Below are 20678 nucleotides of genomic sequence, written 5' to 3'. Positions count from 1 at the left end.
CAGATGCCTGCCTGGCTGCTGATGAAACTCAGTGCTCTCCGCCAGGGAAATCCGGTGAGGGCTGATGAATAATGCACACAAATCAAAGTCCATTATATCTGGCTGGGTGACCTTACAATTATGCAACAAACAATATCACCGACTCTGTAAACTGGATTTTGAGCCCTGTTAGACAGATGCTAGAGTCAAAATTGGATGACAAAACTGGATACAAAGAAAGGGTCTTACACCAGAGTCCTTTCCAGCATTCAGCATAATATCAGCCCAGGCTCACTGGCATGCTACAGTGCCAGCCTTTCACTCAGCTATGCAGGCAACTGAGCTGCAGTACCAGAAGATGCTAACTTCTTTTACATTTGGTCAGATTGGTCCCTCCCCTTCCATACATTCTTGGAGTCGATCCAGCCATACACTTAAAAGGAATCATGTGTTTTCTGGAATCCTTATGGTACTGTGTGTGCATCATCTGTTGGTTTTTTCCCCAACACAACTTTGTGCAGCAATATGTTGATAAGACTGTTCTTATTTATTTTGTGTACTATTTGCAGCACCGAAGAGTTGCAGAGGTCATATTCTAGAAGCAGCACAGAACACAGAGGCCCATCTGTGTTATGAGCTTCAGAGACCCAATATTTAGCTGAAGAACAAACAGTTTAACCACAACTGCACCTGCTTTAAACAGCTCTACAGCCCTTCCGACAAACTTTACTGTACGTATCTCCACTCTGCAGTGCCTGACCACGTCCTGCCTTCACTGCCTGCCTCTGAAATTGATGTTTATGGTCTTCTTAATGATACACGAGTATATGTAAGGAGCTTGAGTCTGTAACTCATATTAATGCAAGCAGTTTATGTAACTTCAAGGGCTGCTGTTTCTTGGACTGGTGAAGATTAGTAAGGTTTAACAAGGCTGATGCAGTATCTGCAGAACACGGTATTTTGCTCAATGGTACTTTTGTAGCAGCTGATTCTAGGCCCATTCTAAGATATTTAGATGGATAGGAACTATTCGACATCAAATATGCTCTGAATACAGTTCCAGAATACACACAAGATTTTTGAGACACGACCGTGTCACCATCTTTATTTCTTAGTGCAGATTTATTTAATTCTGATTTCTGCAACTGCAATCCCAGGTAGAAATGAGCTCATACTCCTGCACAGCTCACTTCTGCAGCTGTGCCATTGCTGGGTTGGCCCAGTGGTGGTATATTTACTTTACAAACACTCACTGCTTTTTTTCATTATTTTCTGCCATCAGAAGGCAGCCTGGGTGTGTGGGAGATGTCAGGACAGTAAACAAAACAACACGCTCTGATATTAAGAAAGTAAGTGAGGTCTGTTTACTCCCCAAACCCAGAAGGCTGCTCAAAGGAAATAATCAATTTGGGGTTAGTACTTTCTTAAAATATGCTTTTCTTGGAAGACGATCCAAGAACTGTCAATATTTACCCAGTTGTTGTAGGGCAATATTTATTCTGCCAGGTTTTGTGGGAATAAGAGCACTTGTTTTTGAGCTGATAGGAGATCTGCACTCTTCCCTCTCCTCCTCTCCAGGAACAGCTCACAGTAGAAGAACAAATTGTCTCCTTTGAGTGAAATTAATTGAAATAATTGGTGGTTTGTTCTTTTTTTTTTTTTGTAAATTTGGCATAAGTGAAAAAGCCACCAAAAACCATAGAACACATAAGGCTTTGTGAACCATCAAGCTACGCTACTGAGAACAAAGTAAAACCCAAACAATTAGGCATTCCACTTTGGAAATTAAGTCAATTATCTAAAAGTGATCACTAATACATCTTTAAAGGATTTTCAATATGCAATTATAGACTTGTCATAGATCAGAGGCTAAGTGCACATTAAAATGTTAGGCTGTAACCGTTCTGTTGCTGAGCAGCACAGTGGTAATCCATAGACAACACTGCTGTAATCTGAATAAATGTCAAGGTGATCCAGAAGCATAGCAAATCTCCATTGCCTCAAAAAGCACAATTCTGAGATCCTATCACCTGTGATCTCAAGTACCAGTACTTTTCTTCCCGTGACTGACTTTTCAGTCACCCCAGGTTTTAAAGAAAAAGACAAAGAAATGCTAAATATGGAGTAATTACAGAAAACATTAAAGCCTAATCTCCAAACACATGCTGAACAACACCCCTTTCCTCTCATCTGCGTTCAGTCACATCCTGAATTTAGTGTGGCAAAATGTGCATGAGTACTATGGGGAAATGGAACTGACACTGCACAGTGAGGGACATACACTGGCCTATTTTCTTAGGACAATTTACCACTACGTACAGGCATCCCTCTTGTACCTACCAAAGTGATTACAAGGTCAAGTCTTTCCTGTCCTTCCCATACCATACTGGTTCAGACCTAATTTCCTCCTCTCTTTCTTTCCTTGCCTCCTGCATTCCACAGCACCTCATTCAGGCACGCTCTCCTCCGCACCAACTGTCTTCTCATCTTCCCTCCTAGCACCCAGTACAGCTGCCTTCACCCAGCCAGCCAGTCCCAGTTATAGCACATACCCAAATCCAGCCCAAAGCACTTGAGCTGATGGAGATGCAGGACTTGTAACTTATTTCAGGCCTATCGAAGCAGTTTGTTTCTCTCAGATGCTGACTTCATTTTTATCATGCTTACATGAAAATATACCCGTTGTGGTGTATGTCTGTGTACAGTATGCGTAGCAGCTGCCACCATAATAAATGTGCATGTGCATTATACAAAAGTAAGAACAACAGCAGACAGAGCAAATTAATGTGGGAAGCGATCAGTAGGTGAGATATGAATCCTTCCTTTAAGAGTAGGTTACTGGGGGATCTGTGGGAGTGGGAAGTGAGCACATGGGCCAGTAGCTGCAGCATTAACAAGAAGTGTAAAGAAAGGGGCAGGGAATGGATCAGCAAGAACAGAACCAGGGATCACAGCTGTTGAAACACAGTTTGCTGAGCCACTGCTTTTTAGCAGAGGTCCTAAATATAATCTCAATAGAGGACAGTGATCAGCGATTAAACTCTGAAGACCTAACACCCATGGACCCTCCTTACTCCAGATCTTTCACATCCTTTCTCTTGCAAAGGATTCTCGGAGCTGCTCCACCTCCCAGTAGCTCATACCTGGCATGTATTCCAAAGTGGGGAAACAAGCATTAGAATCATGTTGATCTGCAGTAACAGCCAGCAGTAAAAGCTTTGGAAAAAAGGATTCAAGAATAAGCAGACAAGAGAGATCCTTCATCTAAAGCTTTCCATCCCTTAGGGCTAGAGGTCTAGGAGTCTCCTGAGGCGGAGATTCCACTTTATTAACTTGGGAATAACTGAGAGTAACAATAATGCCTTCTTGTTTCAAGTTCCTTACTACTTGAAGAGGAATATAAGATTCCCAGCTCTCATTTCTAGGAGATAGCTTACAGTTAGTGCAAGTCAGGTGTATACTTAGCAAGATCAGTGGAGCTGTGCTGACTTACTGTGCACATCAGTTAGGCCATAGTAGCATTGAAAAGCTCCAATTAGGAGGAGAGCTCCATCCTGTCAGACACTAGATGAATACCTACAGTCATGCATGCCCTATCCCAAGGAGACAGGCTGGGCTGCCTTCATATGCTTCTAATTGAGCTTTCCTTGAAACGGATCCCAAATCTGCAAGATTTGCAGAATGTAGTTGTTTGTTTACTCCACTGGACTGGAACATGAGAATTACTTTAGTCGACCCCTTGTGAAATGCAGGCCTTGCCAATATACCGAAGGGTTGAGCTCAAAGTATGATGAAGTATAAACTGTACCTTCATCCTCCAGACTCCAGGTATTTGGCTGGCTCATCAGCATCTGCCCATTGTAAACAAAAATTCTCTCAGCCCTGCAGGCTCAATAAGAAGGACATTTAGAGTTCAGGCACCTTTAACTGCCCATAGAAATTTGCTAGCTTAATCCTGCACTCTTAGGTGACATCCTGAATTTCCTCTCCTTTCAGAGAGGAAAGAGGGAAATAAAAAGAGAAGAAGGTGGACATCCATGTGTCTCCTTTTTTATCCTGCATCTAAAGGCAAGTGACACTTCCCCTGTTGTCCTCTGATAGCTAATGTGATCTTGAGTCAGCCCTTTCTGATACAGCCCTTCACTGTGCTTTTTTTTATCACTGTTCACAAATTGTTTTAAATAGCTAGCATAAGTGTCTTCAACAATACAAGAAGGTTAAGCATACAATGATGAGATCCATGCTGTTATTTATATCCTAACTAATCAACTCTATCAGAGGAATCATAAAGCTCATCATAAATATCTTACAAAACTGTTTAGAGCTTGACAAAACCCAAGTCCAAATGATGTATAAATTCCATCTTGTAAATAACATGTAGAACATTCTCCTGGGGGCAGTGGCAACTAAAACTGTTGCCCTTCTTCAGAAACAGCTATGTTAGGTAAGGCACAGGGGAAAGGAGGCCACATAAAACACTTGTAATGTTTCAGCATCACCAGAGTTTAACCTGGGAAAGCTTTTACTGGAAAGCTTCCAATTCTGCCAGCTCTTTTTTACATACTGGATTTTATTCCACAGCTGAAGACCTTCAAAATAAAACCATGCAGTGGAAAAGCAGATTGACTTTTTGGCAGCAAGTCAGTGTGCAAATACTAATGAAATAATCTTAGTAAGTAGTCAGATGCCTCAAAGGTCAACAGCACATAGTGAAGAACTTCAGAGCATTTAAGTTATTATCAGTTTTGCCTTTCAGGATCCTGACAGCTTTTGTACTCTTAGTTAAGGTCTTTCCTAAAAAAAAAGAGCCAAGATTTGGTGACTGAAAACAGTCAAGCTCTCTATATTCCACTCTGATTCTTCAGGAGAAGGTTGGGTAGACTTCTGTCTGCATACTGGGTAAATGTAATCTGTGTTTACCAGGTTCACTTCAGCCCCTTTCCAAGTAGGCAACCTAAATGTATACAAAGTAGGCTCATCTCATGCCAGGAGTGCCTCCACTGCTTTTTGTAGCCCTTTAATGAAACTGATTTATTTAAAATCACTTTTTATTTAAGCTTTGCTTATAGGAAAAGAAATAACCTTAACTGGTAAAAAAATCATAAATAAATATGCAAAATTCTAGGAGAAAGAAATGAATTTCCACTTTTCACTGCCCATTTAGACCAGCTAAAACACAGTAGGGTTGAAATGGCTCTTTCTATACTAATGGTAAAGTAGCTATCATTTCCACTTGAACTACTACTCACTTTTTAGCTTCCTTATCCTTATCCTTAGCTCAGATCAACTAGAATAGAAAATCCTAACCTTGGAATCAGTAACAGCTTAACCTTTCTGACCCAGCACTTACCAAAGAAAAGAAAAACTTCAGAAAAACAAGACAGGAGCACCTCATTTCTGGCTATAGCGACGTGTTCAGAATTGCTGGGCAGATCACATCGGTTACAAATGAGACTAATAAAGAAGGTGAAATGATAATTCTTATTTGCTAGTTGGGGATCTGCATCTCTCACCAAATATGAAATGCCCAGAAGACAAATTCCATGCCAGCACAATGCTCTCCTGACTCACACGCTGAGGTGCTGTCTCTTCAGACACTGGAAATCAGAAGGGCTAAAAGTAGCATGAATATATCTAACCTAATGTCAGAGTGTCACCACTGCAGGCAGGACAAAGAGAAGAGCTAAGCAGTAGACAGCGATCTTAAGGAAAAGCACAAGTATCTCATATGTAATCAGAGGTGGGAAATTAATGCAGATATCTAGGTTTAATGTCCAGAATTAAGAACCTAAAAGGGAGTAGTTGTGGATTGTAAAACTACAAAAGAGCAAGTATGGCAAGCATGAAACACAGACACCTCATCCAATCTGTCAGAAAGCTGAATGTACCTAAGCTAGGCTAAAATAGAAGTATTCAAACAAGGTACTTCTAACTCTGCTGCTATAGCACTTGAAACATACTAAATCTGAAATCTGTTCATGAATAGCACAGTAAGTTTCATGCTTCTAAGCACTGACTGCAGTAACATGGTCTGTTTCCCAACATCTTTGCAGTCCTTGGAGAGGTGTAGATGCAGATTTAATGAGCAATGCATACCATCTGTTAATATTGCCTTTAAGAGCAACTGAGAAAAAAACAGCAATACCAGGAGTGCAAGAGATGGCAGAAGCTTTAAAATACGGACCATCAATAATAGGGCCCTCCTTGTATGACTGCTGTAAAAACAAATCCCCCCAAAACGAGCAAGCTATATGTTTATTTGGCAACTGTTAGAATATTTAAGTCAGTCTTAAACCTGGATTAGAAGCGTGGAATAAACACTTGGGTTTGCAGAGCTAGCGGGCATATTGCTTCTGATCAAAAGACAAACTCCCCACACTAACGTATCCCAGGACCTGATACACATGCTTTGGGCTAGCTCCTTTTTCTTACAAAGTAGAAAAGATCTTTCGAGTTGCACTGATTTATATAAGTACAGGATCTGGCTGCTTGCTATTTTACACTCATGCCAAGAAGGTAAAAACTGCTCTAAGTCCAATAGATTAGTATTTCTCACTTGCTCAGCAGGATTATAAAGAAATACTTTGGATGCTAGTGGACAGTCAAGCCCTCTGCCTCTAAAAAGTCTAAACGGAGAAAGCTAAGTCTGACAGAGCAAGACTTTTTCAGCTATTGTACAGGGCTATACAGCAGAATCCCATGAAGCCATTCAGTGCACTGATAAAAACACAAACACAGGGAAACTACTCGGTGTTACTCCACTCAACAAATGCCATCATTGTTTGCAACGAACCCAATCAGGCAGAAATGGCTCCCAGTGGCTAGTCAAAGTGCTAGCTAAAGATCAAGGTACTGTTTGCCCCACTACTGTGGGGCTGTAATTTAGACCACAACATGTGATTGAAGCTTCAAATCCTGTCTATGAAGGAGCAAACTTTACTCAATTCCCCCAAACCAATCTTTTATAGAACATCACAAGAGGCAGGGTCTCATGTTCATACAACGTCAGGTACTTCTGTCATAGGTAAAAGGTTGCTTTTCGTTTTCACAGTAATTGTTTTCATAGACCTGCATCCACCAGTAAGTGAAACTGTGTTTTTTTATTCAGATGATGAACTCTGATTTCCTGAAGGAAAAGGACTGTACTTCCTAATGACTAGCAATGACATCTTAGGGGATCTCACCTCTTTCATACAGTCATATGCTTAAGTCTTATGTTAATGCTTTTATCTTTCTTCAGATAATTTTGAGAAATTGCCAAAAATCCATTTAATGAGTTTACGTCCACAGTCCCAGTTTTATCTGAACACATTATTAAATCTGGAGGAAAAGAAACAATTGGAGGTCCAGAGTTTGCATGATGAGTTATCTTGGCCTAGTTTATCCCGCATAGCTTTGCGACAAGAGCAGATGTAAAAGCTCCTTGCAGCCCTTAATCAAGACATGCTACTACTGTGATACCAGAAGGCAAAAAACACCAGGGTTCAAAAACAGAGATGGCTGCGTGAGAGAGAGAGCTTGCTTTAATCGCTAGAATTCTCTCACTGAGTCCTAAGTTAATTATGAAGTTAAAGCCATGTTACCTCGCTTTATGTTAGTACAAACATGTAGAATGCATTCGTATTAAGTTCATAATCATAACATTTTATGATATACTGACCCTTTCAGAACTGCATTCTTTATCAATGATTTTAATGGGTAATTAGTTTATACTCCATTTCTTTTTCCAGGCAGATGAATCCAACTACAGTTGAAATGCAAAGCCTTATTTTCCTACAACCTTCCCACATCTACTGCAGTGAACACAAAAGCAAAAATATTTCTGCCTGTTTTCAACATATAATGATAGGAATCAATACTGCATTGAAAGCAAGATATAATTTAAGCATGCTTCCTGTTAAAGGGTTAATTATACTGTGGTTTAAACAAACATCAAAACCTAGCTGTTTAAAGCTTGACTGTTTTCATTATTTATTCAGCCAAAACCAGTTTCTTTTTCTGTATATGATGTAGATGCTGCATCTACACCCATCTGGCACATACCAGGTACTCAGCTCTTCTCATCATTTTGAAAATTCTTCTATAACAAAATCAGACACATTTTTTAATTACACTTTTAGAATGGAGTGCTTCACAAGACTACACTCAAAAGTCAAAACAATTCCAATTTGCAACCTTAAGCACAGATGTGGTAAACAGAGCCCAAAGGACACAAACGAGGGGCTCAATCACTCTGCTTTTCTATTATCAGACCCTCTGCTCAGATTCCATGTCCCCAGAGCTCCCCCAGCCACAACCAGCCTGATTTCTTCTGCACACCATTCCCTTTCCCCTAACTCCAGTCTCCTCCATTCTTCACTGATGACGATCTGTTTAAATGCTTATTTTTTATACATTGATTTTCATCTGGGGAAACTTCTTACACCTGCATAGAAATGAAGTACTGAAATGAAGATTAGCCATGCTGGATCTCCGGGAAGAGCCTTGAGTCCTGATAACCCAAATGCTGCACTATTTTAGAAAATACAGTTTCCCTGAAGCTTTAATGGCAATTTTACACTTGGACACATCTTCAAACATCAGTGAAGCCTACTTGGGACCACCACCACTGCCCAGGGCTGACAGACTGAAGGCAAATCATGGAGGTTTTGATGGTTAGGAGTAGTGCCTACCACTTAGAACAAGGAAATGAACACAAGATTTGGTTTCTGTTGTTCTTATCTGAGCTTCTACTGACATGAACTCATGTCTAAACGTAGTAAAACTTTGTTCATCCATGTTCATTCAAAATGAAATCAACTTTTATTGCACTACAGAATAACATAAATAAAAATATATAAAGTTAAATTCAGAAAGAGCTCAGATCAGTGCCTCAGAGAGTCATGAATAATAGGATACTGCTAAAACCAAACATCACAAGAGTTAAAAACATTACAAACCATATCTCTCAGTTACTTAAAAATCTATAGGTTCAGTCAATTTAAAAGATCTAGGAACAGAGGTTTAGTGGATTAGTAACAACAGACCATTAATCTCTGCAGCCTCAATTTTAATCCAGCAATGACCAAAGTGATTGAAAATCATTCTGACCACATGACCAGCAAAGCTCCTAAGCACAGTTCCCTCACATACCTGAATCCCAGCAGAGGTCACAGTGTGCTTCTAATGGGACTGTATGCCAAGAGACCTCTGCTTAATACTTCAATAAACTCAATGCCAACATTTTTTGGTGGAGTAATTCTATGGTAAACTACCTCTGTGAACTGGGAGCTGATCTGATGATTTTACTTCACATTTTATTTCAGTCTGCATTAGAAAAGCTTGGGTTTTGTTTTTGTTTTTTTCCAAACAACCAGAACATCCAAAACACATCTGTGTTTGTTTCTACGTAAGTTTTTAAATAAATGTGTAGGAATTGATGGCTGTCATTCCAAGCAAATGCCAGGAGATTATTTCCATACAGTTTATATAATATGAGTGAAAGTTACATACAGAACACTTAGAGGTGTATACGTACCTTTTTAATGCACTAGTACTATGCTGCGTGCTCTGCTTTTCTACCTAAGAACGCTCTATTTTCAGGTTTTTAAGTTCTGGAGTGTTCTGAAGTAGTCAAAGATTAGAATCAATTTTTAGATGTCCAGAGTTGTGATGATACTGTGTGACCAAGACACATCTTCATCTTTTGGTCCTCAGGAGCAATTACCAGCCTATCAATAAAGCTGACATTGAAAGGGAGACCTTTCAGAAAGGATTTATATTCCACTGTTCTCTGCTGCATTCTGAAATCTGAGTCATGGGTTCTTTTTCAGGAGCATTACAAGGAAGACGATGACTGTCTTGTCAGATATGCTCTTTTATTACTGTGAAGTAAGGAAGTATTTAAAAGCATGAAGACACAGAAGGCCCCAATTGCGAAGAATAAGGAACTTAAAATGTGAGAGTTAGAAACACAAGGTGTGAGAGTTATGTGTCTGTACAGCACCAAGTAAAGCCAAAGCAGGGTAACAGCTGAAGGAGGAAACGTTCCATGCCTTTTGGTAGATACAGCCAAAATATAGAAAGATGATGTAAATGTAGAGCTTTTCTAGCCATTTTCATAAATAGCACAACACTTAAGGAACCTTCCTTGCCACAGTAGAAATTTAATCTTACCACCACGTATGAATGCTGACCACATTTAGAACATGAGGAACCTCTCAGGCAATACACACTGGCCATGCCACCACCTTCCCTCAGCTGTGCAGAAGCCACGTTTGGCTCATTCTGATCACAGACAGCATGACAGACAACCACAACAATTTTTATGTACTCCCCACAAGAAATTTCCTCTATCTGTTTGACTAAACTCTGCTTATGCAATCTAGACTGTGCCAGCTGCTTGCACAAAACTGGCAGGAGGTTTCCCCAGGCACCACTGTTGGCACCACCTGGTTTTTTGGGTCTCTCCTCATCCCACAGCACAGCTGTGCTGCCATCCCTCCAGTGCTCATGCAGGAAGCCCTGCAGCCCAGGCCTTCACACAGCACGTCCTCTTTGTATCTGAACTTGAGGTCTGATCTAAATAAAATAAAAATCTGCACTGGAAGAAGAAGTGGAACAGAAAGTCACAGAAGCAAATGTGATGAATTGCTACCCATCTCTTGTTATTTCCTTCTTGTATATATTTTGTTTGCTGCAGTCCAGGGGAAATCTGTTTACTGTTGTGAAAAATGGCATCTGTTTCATTCAGGGCATCCATACAGCAAGAATTAACTAATTACAGTCCAAATAATTTGAATTGTGATTGCACACTTTCTCTTGCTATGTTATTCATACTACAGAAGTCCTTATCTTCACTTTACCACGCAAAGAATGAATATGATCAAAACTATTTTCTTCACAACTCCATGACTTAGTCATTTGCATATACTGAAGATTTCTGCTCATCTAAACCAGGCACTTCCAAAGATTTTGTATTATTCATGTATAGTGCCACTCCTAGTCCTCCTTTGGCAAAGCTCTCGTGTACACCCTTAATCTCAACTATTTTACACACTCACACATTACGATTCACACACAGCAGAACAGTTTATCTTTTACATTTTGCATTTTGCTGGATCTGTGTATCAATGTATAGCAATAAAATCTAAAAAGAATGACTGTTTTTCATTCACAAGTATCAAAACATATTTATGCTACCTAATAAAAATAAATCATATTATTTATTACTCTATTTTGCTTCTTTTTCCGCAGTGAGCTAAATACCTGTGACTCCAGAGCCAAGGCACAATTACAGACTGGCAAAGATGAATTGTTAACAACTCGGAGGGAGAGCCAAGGGGTTTACTGAAGATAGAAATTATGCATCTGCAGGTAACTTTAAATCCCACTTGCAATTACTAACTGCCACACCATACCCCCAGGATCATCTGGGCAAATGAGGAGAGCGTGGAGTCCTTGTAGATTGCTTTGCTTTCCAGCAGGCACGAAAACTTACCATAGCAATAGGACAATGCTAACAAATAGGAATAGTAACAAAAATAAAAATAAAAACCAACACAAAAACAGAACAAGAAATGGGGAAGCCAGGTGAATATACTGGAAAAATAAAGAGCGGAATGAGAGACACCATGAGCAAAATGCCCTGGGATGAGGCTTTCCCATCACAAAATGAATCCACATCCATTTGCACAGCATATCCAGTTAGTGCAGCAGCAAGAGGGTCTGCTGAGCTCTGTAGCCTCATGGGGAAGGGCAGGAACCTTCCTGCTGCCCCTCCAGGAGCCTGCTCATCACTCCTAGTCACAACAACGATGTAGAAGGGGCCAAGCCAGCGAATGTGAGTGATTTAAGCAGAATTTAAATACTACGTTTGTGGAAGAACCCTGTGCAGAGCTGAGGTTTGCTGCAATAACACACTAACTCCTAGAAAGTACATCAACCCATGTAAGTTAAACTCTAATCAAAGTAACTCTTAAATATACCATAACTGTACCTCATAATAACTTCACTGCCATGAGTGTGAAGAGCAGAAATACCGTGCAATGCCCATGTAATGCAGACAGGAGGAGGGACTGAGGCCTGAGGGACCGCCATGCCTCTTGTGTTTGCATGGGCTGCAGCGCCCCAGGGCCCTTTGCCTCCAGCTCAGGCTCAGGGCCATGGCCATGGCCGTGGCTTGCCTCGTGCTTGTCATGCCTTCCCTCCTGGCTGCCATGGAGGCCTCGTGCTCCCTCATTGCTGTGAGGTGATTCACTGTCAGTCTCTGACCAGAAACAAGGCTTGAGGGTAATCCCAGAGCTGCGAGGTGCAAGGGAGTGTGAGCACGACTGCTATTAAATATTCATATTGCTGCTGGGTGATCTGTCACACAACATTTTACCTCAGTTTCTCTGTTGCATTGGTGCATTATTGCCTGCAGACTGTTACAAGGCTTATCACTGAAACACACCACTGTTTATTTCCTTTTTGACTGAAATGTACTTCAATCTCTTCCCATTCATTATTTTGATTCTTAGAAAAATCCATACTCTACAATCCCATTCAGAGAAATCTGCTGCTCATACACTCCCGAGCAGCAGGGTTAGGAGCAAGGCTGGCTCAAACACTGCTCTTTCAAGGAGCATTTGCCCTTTTCTTCTGTAACTGCAGCTTCCCCTATGGGAAACAGCACACCTCTCCTGTAAGAGGTATGAGTGTCCACCCACGTATGAACAAATAGCACTTCCTCCATTAGATTTCATTTTCAGGGGACAATGTATTAAAGTATCATTACCCTTTTCATCCAGCATGCACCAATCTTCAGTACTACCTTTCCCCTAAAGAGAAAACAATAATCATTTTATTTTCTCTGCCATAGTGGCAAATGCAAATGAATGCTCCTTCTAGCAGCCCAAGTATGCCACCCTGCCAAATAAAATTTAGCTGTGGCAGCAGCAATCCTTCCTGACCCAACTGCCAGGAGAAGAGCTATCAGGCACTTTGCTGGAGAGCATGATCATTCCAGCATCACTTCAAACGATGCCATTTTTCAGTCACGTGTGCCAAAAGGCCTTTCAGCATTACTCATTATCTTTTTCCTTCAGCATTAATAAGGAAAATTCTGTAGGTGTCCTACTGAGCTAGTCTTTCTACCCATGGCAGAATAGAAAAACTCCATTCTGAGCATCATTCTTGAAGCAGAACAGGGCATTATAGTAGCTAACAGTAGGAAAGAACTTAATTTGGAAACAACCCACAAAACTGACAAGATGATTTTGCAAAAAAAAAACCCACATTTTCCCACTAAATCTATCTACTCAAACATTACTTCCAAAAGCTAGCGATGTCAACACATTTAGAAGGGAAAAAATGATAATGCTGCTTAGCTTCCTCCTCCCTGCATGCTTAAAAGCCACTCTGGAGCAGCCAGTGCACAACTCTGTCAGTTCCATGCTTAAAAGCCAGATGATAAACAGAATATTCTGAGCAAGTTAAGCACTTGATACAGGAAGGAAGAAAGAATGTCTAAATTAATAGATATGAGCATGGATAATATCTTTATATATCATTAAGAAGTATTTTATGATTATTTTCTGTGACTTCCACCTGCTGTGATATTTTTCTGGCAGTATAACAAATGATGTCACTGTGGGGTATTTATTTTACTACAGAAATACAGATACAGCAATCTAAACCAGAAATATTTTAGTATGGAAAAAATACCAAACAATGAAAGCATCTATTTTGTTTAGTTCGGACCATTGCTTTGGGTACTCTCAATGTGTGGGAAGTGATCATTTATAATTTTTCAACATGAATAAAAGAAAAAAGGAAAAATGTTAGGGATGTATGGCACTGTGTATGCTGATGCATGGCACCAGCTCTCAAAGGAGCACGGAGTCCCACCAGCTAAAGCTTTCCTCAGTGTTAGATTTTAAGTTTTTGCAATTTCTAAGGCCTGAATCTCATTAACACTGAAGCCATTTATAACATCCTCAGAGTGCTGAGGTCTTTTAAAATGGGTGTATATATAGGTTCTCTTATGCCATCTTACTTCAATTTTCAACTGCTAAGCAGTTGGATAATATGGAAAATGTTTCCCATATTGACAAATACCTTTCCACTGCCTATGAGACATCCAGTGCAAGAAAGGCTTCTGTACTACATAAAATACAGATATAAAACGTTTCACTCATCTCTTTTCTGACAATAATAATGCCTTATTGTATCTTCAAGACAGTTCAGTGGAAGAGCTTGGACAGTTTTTTAACTGTCAGTTGAGGAACACAACAAGGCCAAGAGGCCACTTTGAAAACTGCGTGTCTTTATCATTGAGATCTGTAAAGCGACAGCACTGATTACTTGTTTCTTCTCTTCAGTTTGCTGTATGGAAAACAGCTCAGCATAATATGTGCAAAGCTATTCATAAATGTTCCCTTCGACTACCTTTACATAAGCTAAAAATGAGTGTGTTGTTTTTACACTTTAGTGCCTATCTGGTCACGCTCTAGCTGTAAAACTAACAACAAAAATAGAAGGATGAAAAATACAGGACACACACACATGGAAAAGTAAAGCAGAAGCTTATATGAGACTACAAGGCTATTTCCATGGAATTTTAAAGCAGAAACATCTTCACACCTTTTGAAAAGGCGGCAACATCTCTGAAGTGAGAAAGCATTCAAATGATAAGAAACGGAGAGTCTCTGGATATAGCATATGGCCTCCATCCTGTGTTTGAATGTGAGCAGGAGGGCTGAGTCCACGTGGATTTTCAGTAATATCAACAAACGCCATGCAAGCATGAAGGTTTGCCCACACACATGAAACTGTGGGGAGAGGATAAAGCAGAAAGGAATACTACAGTGGATTTGATGCCAGAAGATCTTAGCTGCCAGATGTACCAGGCTGCATATTCTACCTGCCCATGTGCCTAGTGATGGCTTCCCTCTCACATATATCTGTGCTACGAATAATTCCTTCCTCTAGGGTACTACATTTCTTACTTAACAAAAGTGCCAGAAAAAGCTATTTCTCAAATTAATTATTCTCAAATAATTAACATAGTTTCAACATTTTTGTTCAAACAGAACGAGCTACTCAGTGTTAGCTACTAATGTCCACGAGAGCCTTGGTATTCTTCTCTTCTACAGAACCACTTATGCCAGCTTGAATTACCTCAGGTTGTATAACAGTAAGAAAAGAAGAGTTATCAGACCTTCCGCATCATCATTCAATAGCTAATTCAAGCCATGGCATAATTTAGAGTTCCTGTAGGACACCTCTGTGTTATGCCAGGTAATAAGAGCTCAGAGACTGCAGAAGCAGCAAGACAGAAAATGGAAAGCACTGTGCTCCGAGTTACCCATAGATCTCAGTGCCAGGAGATGCCTGATACACGTGAGATACCCCCTTGACACTCAGGAGGTTTTTGATACCATCATAATTGTTCGTGATACGTGATTCATGACCCCTGTGACTTCTGCCAAATAGGCCAAAGCAATTACATCATAGAAGGGATGTGCCCCTTCATGACTTCAAGAAGGCAGCAAAAGATGAAAATGCTTTCAAATAATGAGAGCTGTGGGACTTGCACCAATTTCATCCATATTAGTTCCTACAAGCCAAAACAGTAAGTATCAATTCATAGGAAGCCACAAGGATGTTGAATATACAGGTTCTATAAATCATTTTGTTGATGGATTAACAGAAAATGTACATAGATATCTTCTGAATCAATTCCTACTACAGCACTCTTTCCTTATTTAAATGATGTATTCTGCAAGAGTTTGAAAGCAGTACCCTGATTTTATCCTGAAACAGATTATTAATATTTAGAATCACAAGAAAATGCACTGGTTTATACAAATGACTATGCAAGCAGATGTGGCAGCCATTATGGGATCAGAAGCATCTAACCTACAGCAGAGAACACTGATGGTAATTAATCCTAGGTGATATTCTTACCAAGAAAGGAAGAATTTTGGTCATCATACTATCAACTATAATCCTTCTTCCGTACAAACTGTGTAGACTCTGTGCCATCATGGTCTGCATCCTCAAAGGAAGAACAAGCAGAGAGGTCTTATTTGTCTTATTTCAGCATTCTACTTGGAGGACATCTTCATTCTGACTTCCCTGTGTTCTTTTTATGTTATACCATAATTAAAAGGAACAAAACCTTGAACCCCATAATACAAATCAAGACTAGTTTTCTTCAGAGACTACACCTCAAAGGAATAAATACGCATCATGACTTAGAAAGAAAGAGAGGCCTTTCATTTCTTTCTAAAGGATAGAAATTGTTTTCTTGGTCCTTCAGTCTATTCTTATTTCTCATTTGCATCTGCACAAATTCTCCTTTCAAACAAATATTTTCAAGCCGCAGAAGACTTAATTCAGCATGCTGAGAGATCATAGACTGTTCAGTTTGCAAAGTTCACAGACAAATAATTTCCCAAACATAAGGGCCAGTAATTAACATACATATTTATTCCTAAATCTCAGCACCATTTCTTCTAAACCAAGCAATCTAATATACATAAAAGCAACTGGCCAATAACAAATGAGAGATGATATTTGGAAAACAAATATACCCCTTTTTAACAGACTATTTTCCATATAGTAAGTATTAAGATACTACAAAACCAAGTCCTAAAAAATAATGGGAGAGATACTGAAAGCCAGTTGTATGCCTTCATTATTTAATTAAGAAACGGCAGAAGTGCTATAATCACCACAGTTTATATTTAAATGAAAGAAATAAATAATAAATTAAAGAAGTAGAGTCAGATTTTGTGACGTAAGTTGAACATGCCTTTAGTAGATAAGTTTACTAATAATGATAAATTATGAGCTAGCTTAATAGTTCTGTTTGATGACTAACAAAACCCCATAGAGCAGCAGCCCTTAAAAGGCCCTAATCCAAACATGCACTGACATCAGTGGGAAGGCCACCGCAGGTTGAAATGCGCACTGAATTCTGTCCCTGCTGATGTTCAGGAAAGATCCACGCAACGAAGAACCGACGTCTCCCCTCAGTTCACCTTCTGGTCATTGGTAGCAATGTGCATCAGCACTGGGGTTTGTTTTCAGCAACGTGTTGAATGAATGGCCAGTGCTGAAGTGCTGAACAGATACAGCTCCTGGAATCCAAGCGTTAAATGGAGGCAAACCTTAAGAGAGACTCTTACGCCTTGCCCTGCTTCCAGACAGCCCAGCTACACAACGTACTACAAAACGCAGTGTGAAAAGGATGGCAGAGCAAAGATACATAGCATTAGTGTCAGTCAGACAGCTACAAATCTTAATCCTTTCCACCAAGGTGACAAATGCTGAGGATTCCTGAAAAAAATAAAAATCCCAAGGAAGAAGAAAAATAAAAACCCAAAGGCTAAATGCCTCTGTGTTCATCCTCTATGTGGGTAAGAAGCTAAAAGAATTGGAAACCACAGCTTTGCCCATGCAGCAACAGCATTCCACCATTCACTTATTCCATATATTCCTTCACAGTAAAATTAAAAGAAAATAATAACGAGAAAGTGGAAAGGCAAATAGGAATGGGAATCCTTTGTAATGTGAGAGAGACAGAGAGGGAAGAGACCCTCTGCAGGACTGCCCTCACTGTCAGCTTCAGCAGCCTGGGTTCTCATTCCTGAAAGCGAGAAAAGGAGGGGGCAAAATTAGGAAACACTGGCAGCTAACTGCATGGCATAAGGACCTGCAGAGAACGGGACAGCTTGTTTCTGTCTCAAGGTATTACTGTTAGAATGGCCACGAAAGCGATAACCTTCGTTTTTCCATTCTCACTGTGCTACTTAAGGAAGTGTCTAATTTGGAGAGAACTGGACAGGTGGCATGTCACGCTGAGCTAAATAGATAAGCGTGAGATTTAAATGACAAGAGGCAGCAGGTTTTGCTGTTCTAGAGAGAATGGTTCTGATGACACCAATGGCACAAGTGGAAGGTCAGCTTGGGGTGCTGCCAGTGTCACCTGAGTGCCTGGGAGCAGATGGTGCCAGTCTGGAGGGACAAAAGGAGGACTGACGTAGCGCCCAGGCTGAGAGCAACAGAATTTGTTTAGGAATGAAAGGAGCACTAGTTCAGACGCAGGCAGCACATATTAATGTCGATGCTGCCGCCCCAGATGTCAGCACCCGAGCCACCAGTCCAAGGGCTGCAGGGCTGGGGCAGTCGGGAAGCGCAGTGGGGGCAGGCGCGGCCAGGGCGAGCTGCTGCGGGCTGCGGGCTGCCGAGCTGCTCCCTGCACGACCCCGAGGGAGCTTTGGAGCTCCATCTCCAAAACCACAGCGGTGCTGGGCTCCGCCGTGCCCACTGGGATGCCCTTCCTCCCCCCTGCAGTGTCCTGGCTGGTGCTGCTCACGTTCCCATTGCCGGACTTACACAACAGCCCGAGGGCAGGAGCAGCCTAAGGGAGGCAGAGCGGCAAGGGACACGAGCAGCCCGCGTCCCCCCGAAGTGTCCCAAACTACAGAACCGCTCACCTCCCCGCTGCTGCCTCCGACAGCGTAATTATTCCGGCATGACTGACGCGACAAATTAACAAGGCAGCCAGGGCTCTTGCAGCAGAGGGGAGTGTTTTCCCCGAGAATAAATTGTTCCAATCCTTTACGCTAGACACCCGGCCGTGACTATTCATTAATTGGACAAGCTCTGGTGACAACTGAAATTACCTGATTTCTATATACTAGAGGGAAGAGAGATCTTTGCAAGCTTAAAAATGAGACGTCTAAAGCTGGAATCCCAACCACCGAGTTTAAGAACTTCAAGAGCAATGAAATTCGGAGATTACTGCAGTGTTGGGATTAATTATCACAACCAGAATACATTAGGAATTTGAAGCACCTGCTAAATCAGTGCACCGTGGTTATTTATTGCAACCAGTGTATGATAATGACTGAACAGGTATTGGGTTTAGGGAGGAATTGATGGACGATGGTTTCTGTCACGATCCACTCACAATACGTCGTTCACGCGTTTTTCAGCTTCAGTTTAGATCGGGATTTATCTGTCTCTTGCCCCTCGCTAAGGGAAACCCCGGCAGCCCCGAGGGGTATTTCTCACCCACACCCGCCCTTTCTGTGCTAGCTGCGTACCTGAAATGCAGACAATGAAATTCGCTTGCAGAAGAAAAAGCACCTCCCAAACAATTTCCATCCTCCGATTCTCATGCCAAGTGCATCCCTCGGCGAAAAAAAATAACAAAGATCAATATCGCAGTTTGAACGATCCCAGCAATTTTCCTTCTGGACTTGCAGACTGTATTCCCCAGATGTGCTGACAACACATGTCCGAGCTCTCTCTGTGTACGGCTCAAGCAAGATCCCTTCCTTTCCTTCGCCCTCCAAAAAAGACCACGAAGCCAACCGCCAGGACAGGGCTCTTCCTCCACGAGCGAGAAAAAAATCCGCTGGATTTCCCAACAAGACATAGACCACAAACCCCAACCGATCCGGTCCGGAGCGTCTCTATTCCAGGGCGACCAGGAGGTGCAAGTTAACCCCAAACTCTGCACGTCTCAGCGGGGCACTGCCGACATGCCCGGGGCTGGGAGGCGGCGGAGGGAGGGGGGTTTCCTCTCCTGCTGCTACAAAACGAGCGGAAAGAGGTTAATACTCGCCGCAACGCCTTCACCCCCCATCCCAGCGCTACCGCACCTCGGCGGCGCGGAGCCTTGCACGTCGCAGCCGGCTCTCCAGCTCCGCAATCCCCGGAGCACAGCCTGCTTTCCGCCCGGTGACTGCAGGGGTCGTTCTTGCCCCGCACAAAGCGCTGCCCGGCCCCGGCCGCGATGCCCCCGCCGCTGCCGCCCCCCGGGGCCGCCCCGACCCCGGCCCCGCAGCTCCGCGTCCCAGGAGGGGCTGGGGTCGGGGTGGGGAGGGGGGGAGAGACAGCACTCGCCCCCTCCCCTTCAAATTCAAATCGGAGCCTGCAGAAGTGGGGGCTGCGGGCAGCCGGGCTCCGCGCGCACCGCCGGCCGGCTTCGCTGAGGATGCCGATATTTTAAAACTTATTGAAAGAAGGAGAAAAAGAAGAACAAAGCCAAACTTCTGCCCGGTTCTGGTGGTAGGAAGGGCAACGTGAGCGTACAAGCAAGAGTTAGCGAAGTACTCGTGCTGCATTGCACAGCGAATTGCATTCCCCGATCCACAGTAGTTCTGCAGAGACACCTTCCCCCCCCCCATCCCCGTCCGCAAACAAGTACTACCGATTTTGGGGCAACCTCTTACTTACCCCCAAATCCTCCCGCTTTTTACTGTTTTTCAGCTCATCAGATTTGCCACTCTCGCCTGCAGTCCCAAAAACAAACCGAGGTCAAGCTCCGAGCCGCGCGCTGCAGCCCCCTAACCACCACCACCTTCAGCTGCAAGGAGGTACCATGGCTCGTCGGTTTCCCCCCCCCCTCCTCCCCGAATCCCCGTTAGTTCGCCATTTCCCCGAGCAGCGCGGCGTGCTGCGGGATGCCGCGGGCCGGGCACGGCGGGGCTCGGCGCGGGGGCGCGCACGGGCGCGGGCTGAGCGCTCCGCTCCGCTCGGAGGCGGTGCCTGGGCGGGCGGCGGCCCCGCACCGCGGCAGGGGGGGGTCTGCGGCGGGGAGCGGGCTGGGCCGAGCGGGAGAGGCGGCGAGGAGGAGCAGCCTCCCCTCTCCCGCACGGCTGTCCGGCTCCTCGGGCTCATTCCAAAAGCCGCTGCGCGCTTTGGTTAAAATGCGGGTC

General features: G+C 42.7%; 1 protein-coding gene across 1 annotated transcript in view; it reads right to left on the bottom strand.

The window, feature by feature from the left end:
* The window catches only part of CA10 (carbonic anhydrase 10), a 142764-nt gene extending 122428 nt beyond the window's left edge, over positions 1 to 20336 (bottom strand). The window contains exons 1-2 of the mRNA XM_065735628.1: positions 20186 to 20336; positions 19059 to 19540 (exon numbers count right to left, since the gene is read on the bottom strand). Of these exons, the coding sequence (XP_065591700.1) occupies positions 19059 to 19119 (61 nt within the window). The 5' untranslated portion in view covers positions 19120 to 19540; positions 20186 to 20336. The remainder of the gene's footprint in view (positions 1 to 19058; positions 19541 to 20185) is intronic.
* Positions 20337 to 20678: the final 342 nt, after the last annotated feature.

Source organism: Cyrtonyx montezumae, unplaced genomic scaffold (genome assembly GCF_038088225.1).
Source record: "Cyrtonyx montezumae isolate F1298 unplaced genomic scaffold, pur_monq_1.0 scaffold_19, whole genome shotgun sequence".
Lineage (NCBI taxonomy): Eukaryota > Metazoa > Chordata > Aves > Galliformes > Odontophoridae > Cyrtonyx > Cyrtonyx montezumae.
The sequence above is the reverse complement of the archived record's forward strand: the minus strand, read 5'-3'. Positions and strand labels throughout refer to the sequence as shown.